Below are 17,813 nucleotides of genomic sequence, written 5' to 3' on the forward strand. Positions count from 1 at the left end.
GTGTTTTATAACAAAGTACTTTGTGGGGTGGGAGTGGGGAAGGTGCTCTAATACTTCAGTGCTCAGAGCCTCTAAAGGTTCTTCATCCAGCCCTTTATAGGAGTATCAGCCATAATTGTCATCCCCGATTTGTCCCCAAATTTACTCAGCCCCAGTTCCGTAGGGCCGTTGGAGAAGCACTGTGATGCTATTCAAAAATACACCCAAATCTATCCCTATGATGAGGTTATTGTAGTTTCTACTGAGTGACCCAGCAATCAGCATTAGGGAAGAACATCCATCCCACTGATCATGGGGGTTTCCAACACTTCCTTCTGAATAAATGAGGGTTAGATGAGAGTGTTGACGAAGCATGGTGATGTCTAGACCCACGTCCTTTCCTTTGATCAGAACTCAGCAATTCCCAGCACCACCACTAACCACAACTCTTAGGGCCAGGCAAGTGGCTTCAAGGGCGAGGTGAGTGGTGTTCCAAGGAGAGTCTCTTGACCACCTCACCTCCACCCCCCTGCCCCCCACCAGACTAGTAGCTTTGCTGATGCCAATGTAGGGGGCTTTGGGAAGTTAACAAAATGGTACAGAAGGCTGTATGGAACAGACATCCTGCAGGGGTGGCTTTGGGTGTGGGGTTCTGAAGGAGCAGATTCCCTGCTGCTTACTCTTGGTGAAAAGGCGGGAGCAGGCTTTTCACAGGAGGCAGGTGCTGATGGGATAGACTTAGCTCTCTAAACATCTTCTCTTGGGATTATCCAGTTTGATGTTACTCAAATCTGAACAATATATAATAGACATATTTTATAGGATTTTTTTTCAGTTCCTCACGACAATTGATTATTTAGATGTCATTAAAATATGAATATACATGACAATAGGTTTACACTTCTTGTGCTTATAGTTCTCCTGCAACTTTAAAGCCAAACCAAATTTATAAATGAAATCAAATATAACTATGAACTCAATAAAATAAATTGAAAACATTATTTTACTGGTCAAATGATGTGGTTAGTTGAAACAAACCATTAGTGTGGAGGGTAAAGATAGAGTGAAACCATGTGGCCTCAGGGCTTGGTCCATGTTTCATTTGGGTCTGAAACAAATGTAATTTAAATGTAATTAATATGCATGCAGAAAATGTCCATCAGGATAAGTATGCTAAATTGTTAATGATAGTCTCAGGGGTTTATGAGTTCAGGAAAATAAAATCTCATACTTAACCAAACACTAAAAGTAGGAAATGGTCAAATGTCAGTATTTATTTATTTATTTGAGAGAGCACACACACGAGCAGGGGAGGAACAGAGAGAGAGCGGCAAGCAGACTCCGCACTGTGTGTGGAGCCCGACATGGGACTGGATCTCATGACCCTGAGATCGTGAGTCGAAACCAAGAAAACTGAAACCAAGAGTCGGTGGCTCAAACTGACGGAGCCACCCAGGCGCCCCCAGATGTCAGTTTTAATGAGGTATCATTTGATAATTTGTTTAATTGTCTATTCACTGGAGGATAAGATTAGCATGGTGGTGACATTAAAATTAAGAGAATTAAGGACAGGACCATTCTGCTTTGTGTATTTATGCCTTGGGCTTCTGCATATAAACCAGGAGGTATTGGTATGTGAGAAGTCAGAGTCCACATTACACTTCTGCTCATGGCATGAACGTGGCACTGATGTCTATGGTGAGCAGATTGAACTGCCCAGTGCCATTCGGTGACTCAGTGCCCCCTCCCACCCCCTACGTGTCCTCTGTTTGTAGATTGGTTCTTGACTTGACCTGGGTCTCATTTGGCATTTGTACAGTGGTGAACACAAATGAAAAGGCATGCACTGAAATTACACAGCAGAACTTGGTTCCCACTCCCATTAAGAGTTTCAAATGATAGAATCATAGATAGAAAATTTTTAAAATTCTGGAAATTTTGTGGGTGGCAACTTACACTTGGGGACACTGCTTTTTTTTATAAATTTATTTTTTATTGGTGTTCAATTTGCCAACATATAGAATAACACCCAGTGCTCATCCCATCAAGTGCCCCCCTCAGTGCCCGTTACCCAGTCATCCCCACCCACCGCCCACCTCCCCTTCCACCAGCCCTAGTTCGTTTCCCAGAGTTAGGAGTCTCTCATGTTCGGGGACACTGCTTTTAAACTAAATTCAGACTCCAGTTTTTCTCAGCAAAGACATTCTGATCTCCCCGGGTCTCTTTCAAATGTTTTAGTAATTACAGTAACAATCATGATGAATTCAGGGTGATGTGTTTAGTGTGTACCAAGATTTAGGCAAAGCCCTTTCTCTGCATAACCTCGAGGAAGCCTCGTGGTAGTTGTGTGGGGTGGGTGTCTTTCCTGTTTTCCTATTTTATCTAGGAGGACACGTGGCGCGAATCACACAGCGATTTGCACGCAGGTCTCCCTTAACCCCACACCTAACTCTTCCCCACCACTTAGTCACTCTCCGCTCGCCTCCGTTACACATGGTGAACTTCCCTTTCGCTGGAAGCCGGCATCACATTTTATAAGGATCTCCTTAGCAGCCTGTCTTTTCCGCTGGCCAGTGGGGCTCCCCGCTTGAGTGTGCATCAGAATCACGTGGAGGGATTTTTACAAAATGCAGATCCCAGGCTCCACCAGCGAATAAGAACTTTTCTGTGCAGCATCCGGGGAACCTGCATTTTCCTTTGAAACAACCTCCCCCAGGGGATTTTGTTGCAGGTGTTCTTCTGATGGACTTTGAGTAGAGGGTCTGACCGTGGGTGCCTTATGGTTGTCTCTTAACCACCTCTGCATCCCAAGGCCTTGCTCGCCAAGTGTTTGTTGAATAAATCAGGGAATGAATGAAGAAACAATTTTCAATAGAGAATGATCTTGAGAAGAACACTCTTTTGGCCAGACCTTTGGAAAATGTGGAGCCCCTGTTTAAATATCACGGGATATGGTCAAGCTAGACTCTCCCCTGTGAGAAGGTGGTGGAAAGCACAGCTCTGTCTTCCAGAAAAAGAACAAAAACTCACTGGATCCTTCAGGATGGGATCGAATCTGTCTTCCTTTTAATAAAAGAGGAAGCTCAAGATCAACTGAGCTAGAAACATTTTAATGCCTTGAGGCCCAGGAAAGGAAAGGGTTAGTTTCCCCCAGTGTTTTATAGACGTGACGTTTTCTGCTTAACTTGTAGTTCTGAGGTCAGCGTGGATTAATTCCTTTATTCAGCAAGAGTGTTTTTGAATGCTTACTAAGTGCCTTGAATGTATTAAGGCCTCATCTTTTTTTTCTTCCTGAGTCTAATACCCATCAGAAAACTCAGGAAACACTAAAGCCATGCGAGTGTGTGTGGGGCTGGGTGCTCAGCGTCTGGAAGCACAAGAGCCCACGGAGGCGCTGGTACAGCAGGGCCCTGGAGCCCAGAGTGGCACGAGACTGGATTGAATCGGACAGGCAGGAAGCAGAGGGCAGGAGGCGTGGCGCCTTGGCAGCCACAGTGCTTGTGGCCGGCTGGTTCAGCTAGCAGAGGGGATGGGCGCCTGCAGGGGTAGAAATGTGCACCGGGGAGCACAGAGAAACAGCATTGCACAGATGTGTTTTCATACATGAAGGGGAGCTTTGGGTGTTGTGGGGTTTGGAACATTCCTTTTTGTCTTGAAGCAGATCATGTGTTGTTTTAAGATTAATGTGACTGTAGCCTGTAAGGTACACGGCTGGGGAGAAGGGGTTGAGTCAGGAGACCCATTAGAAGGCTGGTCTCAATCATCCAGATGTGGTTGGCTTTGGACCACGGTGGCAGAGTGAGCGAGGAAAAAAGCCCGAGTGGCTGTGGAAGGAACTGGAAAGGACACAAGGAGAGCTCATTGCTGGTAACGGTGTGGAAGCCCAGTAAAGCCTGCGCACTGGTGATGGGCGGGGTGAGCACCAAAAGACCCCATTTCCCCCACAAGAGCTCTTCGTTGGAGACCAGTGTCTGATGCTTCTGACCAGGACCCCAAGTCAGAATTTCTCAAGTAGCTGTTTCACCCTTTGCTGTGGGCACAGCAGATGGCTCAGAAGACACTAGGACTGTTTGTTGTTCCTCCATCCTTCTCTGCCTCCTGTCGCTTCCCCGCCTGGTTCCCACACCGAGGGCCTCTCCGTCTTGACACTTATGCTTGGGAACTACCAGAGAACTCTTGCTAATTACACAGGGATGGTGTCTCCCAAAGTATAATCCTTGGAAACCCGTGGGTTTTTAAATAGATAACAGCAGGGGCAGGGCAAGGGCCAGAGTTCTGCGGTCAAATAAGTTGGGGAAATATTCTTAGAGAATGACCCAGGTTTCTTTCCTGTAGGACTTGCCAAGATCTTTTAATATGGTAATAAGCATCTTGGCCGTCCAAGAGAGGGGTAGTTTATAGCACTCTACAAACTTTTTTCTTTTTAAAAGCATTCTTATTTTTTTTTTAAGATCTTACATATTTATTCGTGAGAGACACACAGAGAGAGGCAGAGGGAGAAGCAGGCTCCCTCTGGGGAACCCAATGTAGGACTCGATCCCAGGACCCCAGGACCATGCCCTGAGCTGAAGGCAGACACTCAACCACTTAGCCACCCAGGTGCCCCTCCACAAATTTTTTGGACCAAGGGGTTCCTTTTTAAAGAAGTATCTTTCGAGGGGAGGGCTTCATTGCATACATTTGGAAAAATTAGAGACTAAAGAGTTTGTCTTGAGAATAAGTCTCTGGCAGGGCGCCTGGGTGGCTCAGATGGTTAAGCATCGGACTCTTGATTTCGGCTCAGGCCATGATCACAGGGCCCTGGGATCGGGCTCTGCGGTCAGCAGGGAGTTGGCTTCAGAGTCTCTCCCGCTGCCCTCCCCACCACTCGCATTCTCTCTCTCCCTCAAATAAATACATAAATAGTTAAGAAGCCTCTTGCATTAAAGGTTGGTAGTGAAATGGAAAGAAACAGGAGACTGGAATCTTGGTCCGGGCTCTACTACCAACAGCTCCTCTGGTCACCGAACCTCCCGGGGTCTGTTTCCATGGAGGCTGCGCTAATGCGAGACAAACTGCCAAGCTCCTTCAGCTCTAGAGGCCTACGGTCATGTGCACGTTCAGAAGAACCTTGTCGCTGATTTTTCTACCCTGTAATGACACTGGTGGCAGAGACGGTGCTGGGGAAAAGTCGGTGCAGAGGGTCCGTGACAAGATGAGTAAGATGCAGTTTGAACCCTGAGCTGATTATGTGGTGGGGCACAGTGACAGTGCTGGACTCATGTAGCTGAGATAAAACAAGTTTCCAGTTGGTTCTCAGGCTTCTCTGAGTCCGGCCGTGTCCTGTGGTGCACGTGCAAGTCTATGTCGCCAAGGCAGTGCTAATTCCCAGGGGTCACGTAACCGTCTAGTTACAGCTTGGCAGCTGTGAGGCCTCAGATACATCAGCCTCCTGGGCCTGGGTTTTCTTCATCTGTGAAATAAGGGATTTGGGGGAGATCGGGGGCTCCTGATATTCTGGGAGGGGGAACTATTTTTGAGTTGTTCTGGGTCTCACCGGGGGAGGTTGGTCTTCTGCCCCCACTCAAGGCAGATGGGCCCCACGGGTCGTCTTCCTTTTTCTTCTCTTCCTTATTCCCACATCATTTCGTCTGCCTCAGCCCTCATTTACTCCTTCATTCATTTGATGGTCAGACATTTATCTCTAACACCCAATTCTCTGGAACGCCAGACCCAAATTTCTGCCTCTCTGCCCGATGTGTTTATCTGTTTCCATCTTAAGGAAACCAGTTCTTTTTCTTTAGGGCGGGGAGGAGTGGAGGGAGGGAGGGAGAGAATCCCAAGTAGACCTCGTGTGCAGCACAGAGCCCAATGTGGGGCTCGATCTCACAATCTTGAGATTATGACCTGAGCCAAAATCAGGGGTTGATGCTTAACTGACTGAACCACCCCCCTTAAGGCAACCAATTCTTTATGTTCAAAACCAAACGCACCATCTCCCCTTACATACCAGTTCCTCTTCCGGTGTTCCCCGGTTTTATGAATAGTGACATGCTCCTGGTCACGTGCAGGTTGGAAACTCAGGCTTCTCTGATCCCTCCCTTCTTCCCTGCTGTAGCCAGCCACTGGTCAACCCTCAATTCTCTCCACGTTATTATCTCTTTCTCTTCCCTTCCTGAGGCCATGATTCTAGGCCAGGATCTGGTTGGTCCCTCTGCCCCTTGTCTCCCCTCTAGAGCATCCCCCATGCCAGGTTAAGCCTGTAGCCTCCTGAACCTGCCATCTTTCTCTTCCGAGGCTGGCAAAATCCTATTTATATTTCAAGAGGATGCTAAATGGTGCCTCACTCCTTTAGGCCTTCCCTGAACACCCCACTGGCTGCATGTCTCCTTCTTTTAGCACCTTATTCTTGTCTATCTTATTTCCCCACCAACCCAAATATGTATATGGTTATAACTTATATTATGTGATAGGCCTTATACCTTCTTTGAGGCCAAGGGACAAATTTCCTTCACATGTAGCACCTGATACCCACTGGGAGCTAGAAACGTCATTGGATAAATTACTATGACATTATTTACTCATTATTCAAAATAATCATCTATAAATTGAAACCACCTATTCATCTCAATAACTGATATAATCAAATACTAATTAAATGAAACAATAAAAGTTGTAATTCCCAAACTAATTAAATCTTGGCTTCGGTGTCCTGCCACTCTTAACTTCTGTGTCTAGTGTGGGGATGATTTTCTGAAGAATCTTGATTTTGATTTTGGTTACAGTATTGGGTTCAGACGATCATTAACTTACAGTTAACGAGGACTTGTCTGTCTTGCGAGACCATCCCTGTGAAGCCGCTGGCCTTGCCCCTTCGCCACAGGAACCTTAGTTTCCTCATCTGTAAATCGAGGTCGTAATACATCCGTCCTGTAATTATTGCAGACGCTGGTTCTACTCCCAAGAATTGTTCAGGAGTAAGTCCCTCATTTCTCATCCTCACCCGAGGGGCTCCTCCAAACCTGGTGGATTTCCTCTAGGTTCTGTGGATCTAAAAGTGCCAGCCACACTGTCCCAGGTGATTTCAGAGGCAGACGGGACAGTCGAGACAGGATGGCAGGGAGTGTTGCTGCCCGTTTTCCTTGCCAGGGAGGAGGAAAGCAGACCCATGTCTCTCATTTTGAATCAGACAAAGACAAACATCTCACGAAATCCTTTTTGTTTGAAAAAAAATTCTCTACCATCTTGTCTTGCCCCAGTCTCTTAGATCTCCAGGCTTCCTAAAAGGCTGCACCCCTGGGTTTCCAGTGAAGAGCCAGCCCAGTCCAGGACCTAAGATCAGTCTCCTGTCTTATTTCTGTTCATAGAAATAGAAGGAGGTTACCAATGGTCAAGCATTGAACACCTACCTACTATGTGGTAGGCACACTTTATAGATAATTAAAATTACTTTTTTTTTTTTTTTAGAAAAGATTTAATTTCTTTGAAAGAGAGAGAGAGAGAAAGAGCATATGAGTGAGCAGGGGAGGGGAAGAGGGAGAGAATCTCAAGCAGACTAGACCCTAAGCAAGGAGCTGATGTGGGGGCGGTGGGGGGGACATGACTCGACAGGGGACATGGGACAGGGGACATGACGCTGACCTCATGACCTGAGCCAAAATCAAGTGTCAGATGCTTAACCGAGACACCCGGGCCCCCCTGGATAATTAGAAGTGCTCTTAATAACTTCACGAGATAGTTGTCATTGCTTCCATTTTACAAGTGAGTGGAAGCTACGATTGTATGGCTGGTGAATCTCAGAGAGAGGAAGTGAACCCTCATGGTCTGCATCAGTTCTAGCATGTGGAGCGTGCGACGTAACTGGACCAAAGTATCCCCATGAGGGGCGGGTTTCCTGCGGGTGAGGGGTGTTCTGTTTCTGTGTCAGGGAAGTTGTGACCTAACAGGGTTAATCTCCATTAACTTTGCATCACAGAAAAATAGTTTTCAGAAATACTGTCCGGGGACACTTGGACTACGATCCAGCCTTCTTGCCTCACACTTATGTGACACTGATGATAGCAGGTGTGTTTCCAGATAGGTTGATGTTTGTAAACATTCCTGTAAAAATAGGCACAGGGATTGTCAACACGAGTCTTTCTGGCACAGTGAGGTAAGCCCCAAGTATAATACTGGGTGACCCCAGTAATAGGGCAAAAAAATGGGATATTTTCTCAAATTTTGAAGACTTCAGCTACATGCCTTCCTAGGAAACTAGAAGCCGCGAGAAAGCTGTGCTAATACATGTGAACCTGGTTTTTGCTCCGTGTGGCCACTTCATTCCCATTAAGTCCTGTGTCCTTCACTGAAGAAAGTGGCAAGTCACCGTGGCTGTCCAGCAACCCGCCTGCATACCGTGGCATGGTACCGAGCTACGTGTTGTTAGATCCATTTAGTGGAGTACAAGAGGCCTGCAGAGATGACATAGTGACAAACACTAAAACGCAATGCCCCCCAACACGCGTAATGGAAAACCCTAGGTGAAATATAGAGTGTGCTCATACTTGACTGTTGAAGATTAATTAAAAAAAACTCTACATCCCTATATTTACATGTATGTGTAGATAGTTCTAGAAGACCGCTCAGGTCACTGATCACTGGTGGCATCGAAGAAAGGTGATGACAGTCGGAGGGAGAAGCGGGACCTACTTTGCACAGAACGGTGGGTCCAGGGCTGCCTGGGCAGCCCGGGGAGCTCAGGAGACCCTCTCAGGGGATCTATAAGAATAAGACTATTTTCACAATAATCCTAAAATGCTTTGCTTTTTTTTTTTTCTCTTATTTTCTCCCACAATTATATGGTAGAGTTTTCGAGAGGTTAAGTGATATGTGATATTGCAACAAATTTAATTCAGAAGCAGGTAGGAGAATCTGTGTTTGATTGAGCCAGATACCAAAGAGATTCTTTAAAATTACAATTCACGGCACTCTTATTATTCTCTAAAAAATAGGTATTTTTATTAAAAAAAAATCATGACTTAATGTGAACACATAATCATAATTAAATAAAAACAATGTTTAAGACATTAAAATGAATAATAAAATCTAAACACTATCATTTCAAATACATAATACGTCGAAAATTCCGTTTTAATTTCTAAATCGATGAACATCAGTGGGTGTAACAACTAACCCTCGGAAACAAAATGTCTTTGAGATCTCCTTGGCACCTGGGACACCTGGGACGTTTCTGTTTGATAGTCGTCAGGTAGGGAAGAAAACTGTGCATGGAGCCCGTTTTCACGAAGCTTGTCACGCGGCATTGCTTTCCTTTGTTTCCTCCTCCATGAAGGGATATCTACAAGTGGCCTGGAGTTCCGTGCTCTAGAAAGTTCCACGGCTTGTGGCTTAAAGCAGAGGCTGTGCCAGTTGAGGAGACGCAGGAGGCAGCTGTCGTCGAGGTTCCTGTTCCTCGGAGAATGTTCTGCACCTATGGCTGTAAGTCGGGCCAGTGCTGAAGCTGTCACCCCCTGAGCCGGGGTGGGGGGTGGCGGCAGGAGGGGTCACCGCCCCCTGCCAGTCTGGCCGCCCTAGAGCCCCTCGCCCACCTGGCCGGTGTCCCAAGGCACGTCAAGTCCATGGGTTCTGTGCTGAGAGCTGATGTCGCCGGTGAACATGTGTCTGACCAGCCGGGAGGGCCGATGGGCAGCGTCAGCAGGCTCCGGGCACTTGCTGCCCTGGATGTGGCTACCCCAGGTTAGGGGTCGCTCCAGGGTGTCCCCTTGCTCTGAGCCGCCCAGGTACCCCCGCCTTCCCCGTCCCTGCAGAGCCCCCTGGAATCTCGGGGTTCCCACATCATCTGGATCTCTCCTATGTCATTCATTCATTCATTTTTTTTTATGAGTTGCCTCCTTCCAGCAATACTTTGGGAGAGCAACAATAATTCAGAGAACTACTAAAACCAGGGTCCTCATGAGGCTTGGAGGAGTTACACGTACGGGAGGACCAAGCCCGGGGTACTTACTGCACAGAAATGCCCCCTTAGCCCCGGGCCCTGGTGTGTGTCCACCTGGAGCTTCCGTGGGGAAGGTGGGACACGCTCACACATGGCTGGGTCTGGGCTCGAGGGGGACCTCTCAGTTCATCCCTTAGCAGACTTGGATCCCAATAACGGATCCCCCTAACAGATCCCCCTCACGGATCCCCTTAACAGATCCCATAATTGATCCCACTAATGAGCCTCGAACTGTAGTCATTGCACAGGCCTGAGACTTTTCAGCCCCGCGCACCCTCAAGGCAGAAACCGTGTCTCCTTCCCGCCCGCATCTTCAGCATCCGGCCGGGGCCTGGCACCCACACATGCCCAGGGGTACCCCCTGACTTAACTTACCCCCCTCACCGCTTCTGTAGAACCTGCTGAATGAATGATGTGGACCCGTGAGTCGTGGGGGTGAAGGGGGGGCAGTGTTTCCTCACCCCCTCCAGGAGGTGATTTCTTCTGCACCCTCAGGTGCTCCGTGGATTAGACCCTCCTTCCTTCCCTTTATTATCCAGGGGCTGAGCCTCCTCCCCATTTCTCCAGCACTTCCTTGGGGTAGTAAACGTGCGGGGTCCCCTTCTTCCCACAGATTGCCTTGAAACTAATTTGTTCCCTGCCCCCTGCTTCCAGCACCCCCTCCCCCAGGCTCCTGATACGGGTCCTCGGGGTCCTCGGGCCTCCAGCATGGGCCCACCCCAGTGAACAGCTCGGGGCTGGACCTACCCCTAACCCGGAGTTATTGGGGGGTTTCTCTGTTACACGAGGTTCCTCAAACGTGATTGGTCTGTGGCTCGAACCGCTTTGCTTTCCAGAGACTGTCCCTGCGGACTTTTCTTCCCCAGCCACCCAGGCCCAAGTGACTGTTTCCAGGAATTAATATTTCAGCCCCGCGGCCTCGGCTGTGACGCTCCGTCTGGCCGCCTCTCCCCACCTGCACCGACACCGACCTCAAGCGGCCCCCCCCCCGCCCCCCCAGCCCTTCTGGCCTCTTCTGGCGGCCAGGCCAGGCCTCCTCCTGTTTTGGAGAAGGTCGCCACCAAGCATTTCATTCTGTCCGGGGCCGCCGCGGCTGTTTCCTGCCTCTCCTACTAGGAGGACCCAGTAGCCCAGCATCTAAGCGGGAACACTTGAGGGGGCTCCTTACTGTCATTAAGGGGTGCTCCGGACCGGGGCCAACCCGCGCCTTCCCTTTCCTCCCTCGCCGTCCCCTCCTCTCCCACCCCGCTCCTGTGGGCCTCCCGCCTGCTCCTCCTGCCCGCTCCTCCCTCCCTCCAGCCCGTTCTTCCCTCCCACTCCTCCCTCCCGCTCCTCCCTCCCATTCCTCCCTCCTGCTCCCCCCTCCCGCTCCTCCTGCTCCTCCCTCCCACTCCTCCCTCCTGCTCCTCCCTCCGACTCCTCCCTCCCGCTCCTCCTGCTCCTCCCTCCCGCTCCTCCCTCCCATTCCTCCCTCCTGCTCCCCCTTCCCGCTCCTCCCTCTCGCTCCTCCTGCTCCTCCCTCCCACTCCTCCCTCCCGCTCCTCCCTCCTACTCCTCCCTCCCGCTCCCTCCTCCCGCTCCTCCTGCTCCTCCCTCCCACTCCTCCCTCCCACTCCTCCCTCCCGCTCCCCCTTCCCACTCCTCCCTCCTGCTCCTACCTCCCGCTCCCCCCCGGCCAGTCCTCCTGCTCCTCCCTCCTACTCCTCCCTCCCGCTCCCCCCTCCCGTCCCGTCCCCCTCCCACTCCTCCCGCCCCTCCCGCTCCCCCTTCCCACTCCTCCCTCCCGCTCCCCCCTCCCGCTCCTCCTGCTCCTCCCTCCCACTCCTCCCTCCCGCTCCTCCCTCCTGCTCCTCCCTCCCGCTCCCCCTTCCCACTCCTCCCTCCCGCTCCTCCCTCCCGCTCCCCCCTCCCGTCCCCTCCCCCTCCCGCCCCCCCCCCCGCTCCCCCTCCCGCTCCTCCCTCCTGCCCCTCCTGTTCCCCCTTCCCACTCCTCCCTCCCGCCCCTCCCACTCCTCCCTCCCGCTCCCCCTCCCACTCCTCCCTCCCGCTCCCCCCTCCTGCTCCTCCCTCCCACTCCTCCCTCCCACTCCTCCCTCCCGCTCCCCCCTCCCGTCCCCTCCCCCTCCCACTCCTTCCGCCCCTCCCTCCCGCCCCCCTCCCGCTCCCCCTTCCCACTCCCCCCTCCTGCCCCTCCTGTTCCCCCTTCCCACTCCCCCCTCCCGCTCCTCCCTCCCGTTCCTCCCTCCCACTCCCCCCTCCCGCCCCTCCCGCTCCCCCTCCCACTCCTCCCTCCCTCCCGCCCCTCCCGCTCCCCCTCCCGCTCCCCCTCCCACTCCTCCCTCCCGCTCCCCCTCCCACTCCTCCCTCCCGCTCCCCCCTCCCGCTCCTCCCTCCCACTCCTCCCTCCCACTCCTCCCTCCCGCTCCCCCCTTCCGTCCCCTCCCCCTCCCACTCCTCCCGCCCCTCCCTCCCGCCCCCCCCCCCGCTCCCCCTTCCCACTCCCCCCTCCTGCCCCTCCTGTTCCCCCTTCCCACTCCCCCCTCCCGCTCCTCCCTCCCGTTCCTCCCTCCCGCCCCCCCTCCCGCTCCCCCTCCGGCTCCCCCTCCCGCTCCCCCCTCTGGCCCCCTGCTCCCTGTGCGTTTCTCCATCTGTCTCCCGTCCACTTGTCACTCACGCTGTCTTCCCTCCCCGCTCCCCCAGGACGAAGCTCAACAGAGCATTGCTGCCAGCGTTAGCTTCTCCTTTAAAGGAAAAGTTTGTATTTCCAACTGGAACGTGATTTCCCTTCCTGCGTTAGAAGCCGCCCCCCCCCCCCCGTTGCGTGGGGCCGAGGCTGGCCCCTCTGCCGCGTGTCCGGGTGCGCGGCGCTGCCTCGGGTGTCCTGGGGGACGTGCGGTGTCGGGGGCATCTGGGGCCGGGACGGACAGACGCACCCAGGCCGCGCCGCCGCCCTGATGGAGCCTCCGCGGCCACGAGGGGGCTGCCCGCAGGACAGGGGCGGCCTCGCCACCCAGGGCTCGCGGGGCCCGGCGGGGACGGGGCGGCCTTGGCTGCGAGGATGCTGCGCCGGGGCCCGGGCCAGAGAGCAGCGGGGGCTCCAGGGCCTCGGGGTTGGAGCGGCTCTACTAACAAAAGCAGGAGCTGGTTTTTGTGTTTTAAGGTTTTATTTATTGGTTCCTGAAAGACACACATGGAGAGAGGCAAAGACCCAGGCAGAGGGAGAAGCGGGCTCCCTGCGGGGAGCCGGACGCGGGACTCGATCCCAGGACCCCGGGGTCACGCCCTGAGCCGAGGGCCGCCGCCCGACCTCTGAGCGCCCCAGGTCCCCGCGGTAACTGGTTATTGGGCACCTGTGATGGGTGAGGGGCTCTGCAGGGGACCTGAAAGCGAGCAAGTACGAGATGATCCCAGCCCAAGTGCTCCTGGAAAGCAGGAGGCAGGAACAGGAAGGAACAGAAAGGAGAACCGAGCTCGGGGTGGGGGGAAGGAGGTGCCCGGAGGTGCTGGGAGGGTGGTGGGTGCTGATGGAAGGGCCTGCCCTGTGGCTGGGTGGTCCTCGACTGCGTCGGGGGTGGGGCTGGGGGTGGGGGTACGGGTGGGTCACCACTGGGCATTCTCGGTGGAGGTGACCTCAGCACCAGGGACACCGAGTGACCAGTGAACAGGACCCCCCTGGACGTGGGGTGGAGGGGAGGGAGCAAATGGCAATCCAGCTGAGGAGTTCTGCAAGAGAGATCTGGAAAGGAAGGCGGCTGCCGGACTGGGGAGAGCGTGGCCTGCTGGCTGGGTGCCATCTGGGTGCCATCCCAGGGGTTCCGTGCCCTGGGGGTGATGCCTCGGCTGTGGGGGATGCCGCTTCCCATGCCCCTGCCCAGCGGAGGGTGAGTGCAGGTCCCAGCCAGGTTTAAGGGGGAATGATTCAGGAGCCCAGAGATCCGCATGTGTGCCATACACCCCCAGCTGCGAGAGCAAGGGTCTCACTTCCACGCCTGCAATGTTCACTTCCTTAGAATTTCTCACGTTATATTAGTCACTCTGGCCTGAGCTCGTGGCCCCAGGAGGCAGGTTCCATGCTCCTGCCTGGCAACATTCACCGGATTTCTTTCTGCGCTTGAACCAACTCAAAGCTCCTGCTTCCGGGGATGTGGAGCCCCTGGTTCTTCCTTTTGTGATGGATGGGGTTGGGGGGGCATCCCTTCTAGACACCCATAGCGTTCACCAGAGTTTCCTCACTGATGTCTCATTGTCTTAGACATCCATGTGAACTCTTGTATTCAGTAATATTTTTTAGGTGTGTGAGCTCCCCTCTTGTACCCACCCCCCCCCCAAAAAAAATATTGTGAGAACCTCTTAGCCAAGGTCTGAGCCTCGGTCAGGTATTTTTGCTTTTGTGTTCCATCTAGCACAGTATTACACATGCGTCATCTGTTTTGGGGTAAAGAAACTGGGTAGGTGGTGGGGGGCTGCTGGAACCCCCCCAGCTCTCGCGGTTCATCCCAGGTCTGAGTTTTGTAGAGGATGCTCCAAAAGAGATCTTTGCTAATGAAAGCATCATCCGCTGACAGCGTCAGTGTCACCCAGGAGCTTGTGGGTCTCAGGCCTCAGGCCTCAGACCTCAGAGTCCATAATTTGCTTGGTGTTTGAGGTGCAGTGGTCTCCAGATGTAACGCGTACAAACCCCCTGGGGATCATGTTAGAAGTGCCGTTTCTGGTATCCTTTGAGGTTACTTAGATAACGGTAGAAGACGGAGGCCTCAGACTTTTCTCGTACCAAAGCAGCAACTCCCTTTCTAAGGCTGGCAGTGAGCTTCCCTCCCTCCTCCAGCTGACACTCCTGCACAGAACAGACGGTTTATATCAGGGATTGGTGGTCCAAATCCAGCTGCTTGGTGTTGTAAATAAAGTTTTATTAGCACACAGCTCTGCTCATTCATTTACATATTGCCTATGGCTTCTTTTGTGCTACCTAGGCCAAGCTGAATAGTTATGCCAGCGACCTTTTGGCCCACAAAGCCTAAAATATTTACTATCTGGGACCTTGCAGAAAAAAAGAAAAAAAAAGTTTGCCGGTACTGGCTTATGCGATGAACCTAAAATATTTCCTTGAAGTAAAGGAAATAGCTATAATCCTTTGCCCCAGCGGCAAAATTTGCAAGCCCGTCTTAATCCATCACGGAGAAGCTGAGTCATAAAACGTAACTCCCAGGTGGGCAATGAAGCGTCTCGAGCCACAGATCGATCCTAATGGTACCAAGGAGTCTGTGACTTTCCAAGGCCTCTTTCATAACAACCTCCTTAAAGAAATGATTGTAATTTTATTGAGCTGACTCCTTCCTCCACAAATTGATTCCATTAATTGTACAAAGTAAGTTTGGCTTTTCTTCAAGAATGGGGAGGAGCCAAGAGGAAACAGGAGTGGAAATGTTTGGGACCAAAGAACCAAACAGCCTGGAAGGGATTGGATAGAACGTCCTGGAACAGTAGCCTCAGCCCAGCCCACCTCTGGGCTCTTCACTGGGCAGCCAGACTCAGACGGCGTGGGCTGGGAAGCCTTCTCTTCATTCCCTTGGAGAATCCCACCACCTGTCTCTTATTTGGGGTTTTTGAATTGTGAAATGATGGCACACTCCAGCTCTAGGCTTGCTGCGTGTGTGTGCCAAGCACACAGAAACAGAAGGCAGAGGCTTGGGCTGGGGGGCAGGAAGTGCAGAAGGGGGGCGGCTGGCACCAGGCATCTGCTCTGCAAACCCAGTGGAGCAGGGGGTCGGGGCGGGGAGCACAGCCCCGTGTAGCTGCTTGAGGATGTGGGCACCCTGCTCTGATCTTTATGCCTTGGAAATCCTGGCCGTCTTCCTTCCAGAACCGAGTTTCAGAGGAGGTGGTATAGGATTAGGATCCCTTTTCTTATCCAGAGTGTCTGGGGCCAGCGTGGTTTAGCGTGGGATTCTATGGGAATCTTTGCTGTAGCTCTCGGAGCCTAAGGCTTACTTAGCTTCTTCTCCCATCGTCTGCTTAGCCCGGGACACCAGGCCTGAGGAGCTGGAGTGGACGAAAGCAGGGGGTCCCCTCCTCAATTCCAGACTATCTTACCTCCAGCCAATTCTGAGAGGTTGTAGGAGTGAATTAGCGCTTCCTATGTTGAGAACCCCCTGCTTTGTTGCAGGAAGTCCCTAAGCTGGTCAGAACATGGGGGTCTTTTTTTTTTTTTTTTAAGATTTTTATTTATTTATTCATGAGAGACACGGAGAGAGAGAGAGGCAGAGACAGAGGCAGAGGGAGAAGCAGGTTCCCTGCGGGGAGCCCGATGTGGGACTCGATCCCAGGACCCCAGGATCACGCCCTGAGCCGAAGGCAGACACTCAACCGCCGAGCCACCTGGGTGCCCCGAGAACGTGGAGGTCTTATAGCCAAAGCTACTATCTGGGCTGACATTTCGGCAGTTCTCTCCACTGGAAGAAGTATAATGTAGTCATTGATTCATTTGTTTCTTCTTGGGTTCAGTGACTATCCCTGGAGAGCCCACCATGAAACAGGATGGTGGGAAAAACATGAACTGGGGAGTCAGGCAGACCTGGGTTCAAATTCTGGTTTCCCCGCTATGAACTAACTGCTCCTCACTCAAGTTCCAGTTGGCAGGTTTCCTCGCCCCTCACCCCACTTTCCCTGCATCTCCCTGAGTCTGTGGTTGGCCTGGATGACCCCTTCTCTTGGCGTTGGCTGCAACTCCCGCAAGGTCTGGCCACATACCGTATTATATGGAAATTATCTGTTCAGACGACAGTTTCTCTTGGCCCAGATTATAACGTCACGGATGGCAGGGATTTTTGTTAATGTTTTTTACCCTTAGTTCTTGATACACACAGATATTGTCGTTCTAATAATCTGGATTGGTTGGGTTTTGGTAGAAGACAAGTAGAGGAGAGTCATGAAAATGTGTGGAGATGTCCTAGTCCACTTCTCCCGAAGTGAATGGTTGAGCTAGGCGGTGGGTCTGGAGAGCCCCAGGCTTGGGAGGCACAGTTTGGGTGGACGAGGTGGCAGTGGCCAGGAAGCTCTGCGTCTCCCCCACTATTACATGCTTACAACGGGGGGCAGGGGGGGTGTCTTATTTGCTTCTGTACCTCTTTATGTTCTTTTTTTAAAGAAAAGATTTCATTTATTTATTCATGAGAGACACAGAGAGAGGGAGAGACACAGGCAGAGGGAGAAGCAGGCTCCCTGCAGGGAGCCTGATGCGGGACTCGATCCCAGGACCCCGGGATCACAACCTGGGCCAAAGGCAGCTGCTCAACTGCTAGCCACCCCTTTATGCCTTTAAACACAACTAAAGAAGTGAGTAAGTGAGATGGACACTTACAAGTCAAAAATCCCCTGCCCTCAGATCTCCCCATATTCCTGACATGTATCTATCGAGAACCTGGATAGTGGAACCATTATACAAAGAGCTTGGATTTGGGGAGAAGAGAGCAAATTCAGTTTGAAACACGTCGAGTACGAGCTGTGGAGTGTGTAGGCCTGGAGAACCGGAGGGAGGCGAGGGCTGGAGGCTCGTGACCCGTCCCACGTCTAGGTCAGCTCCCCTCTCTAGACTCAGAGCTCATGGCCCAGCCCCTATGGTGCTTCACGAGTGCCCATTAAAAAGCCCATGGTACATCTTTATGGACCCATTCCCGGATACCGACTTCCCATGTAAGTAACGGAGATGCTTGGACAGAGCTGCAAGGTGAGAGGAATCTTGCTCCGGAAAGGCCTGCTTTTGCTGCAGCCAACAAGGAAGATTGTAAGGGGAAGGAGGTAGAGGCGGAGGCTAGGAGGCTCGGGAGGAGGCCAGCAGGGGGGCGGTGAAGGAGTCTGGGAGCAG

General features: G+C 52.3%; 1 protein-coding gene across 4 annotated transcripts in view; it reads left to right on the forward strand.

The window, feature by feature from the left end:
* The window catches only part of DDR2 (discoidin domain receptor tyrosine kinase 2), a 150,993-nt gene that overhangs the window by 12,966 nt on the left and 120,214 nt on the right, over window positions 1–17,813 (forward strand). For 2 of the 4 annotated variants that reach the window (XM_041773660.1, XM_041773659.1), the window contains exon 2: window positions 9,290–9,435. The exons of 1 other annotated variant lie outside the window; for it this stretch is intronic. In XM_041773660.1, the coding sequence (XP_041629594.1) occupies window positions 9,430–9,435 (6 nt within the window). In that variant the 5' untranslated portion in view covers window positions 9,290–9,429. Of the gene's footprint in view, window positions 1–9,289; window positions 9,436–12,663; window positions 13,834–17,813 lie in introns of those variants that run through there. One more of the 4 variants, XM_041773657.1, reaches the window with a different exon arrangement.

Source organism: Vulpes lagopus, chromosome 11 (genome assembly GCF_018345385.1).
Source record: "Vulpes lagopus strain Blue_001 chromosome 11, ASM1834538v1, whole genome shotgun sequence".
In the NCBI taxonomy this organism is placed as follows: domain Eukaryota; kingdom Metazoa; phylum Chordata; class Mammalia; order Carnivora; family Canidae; genus Vulpes; species Vulpes lagopus.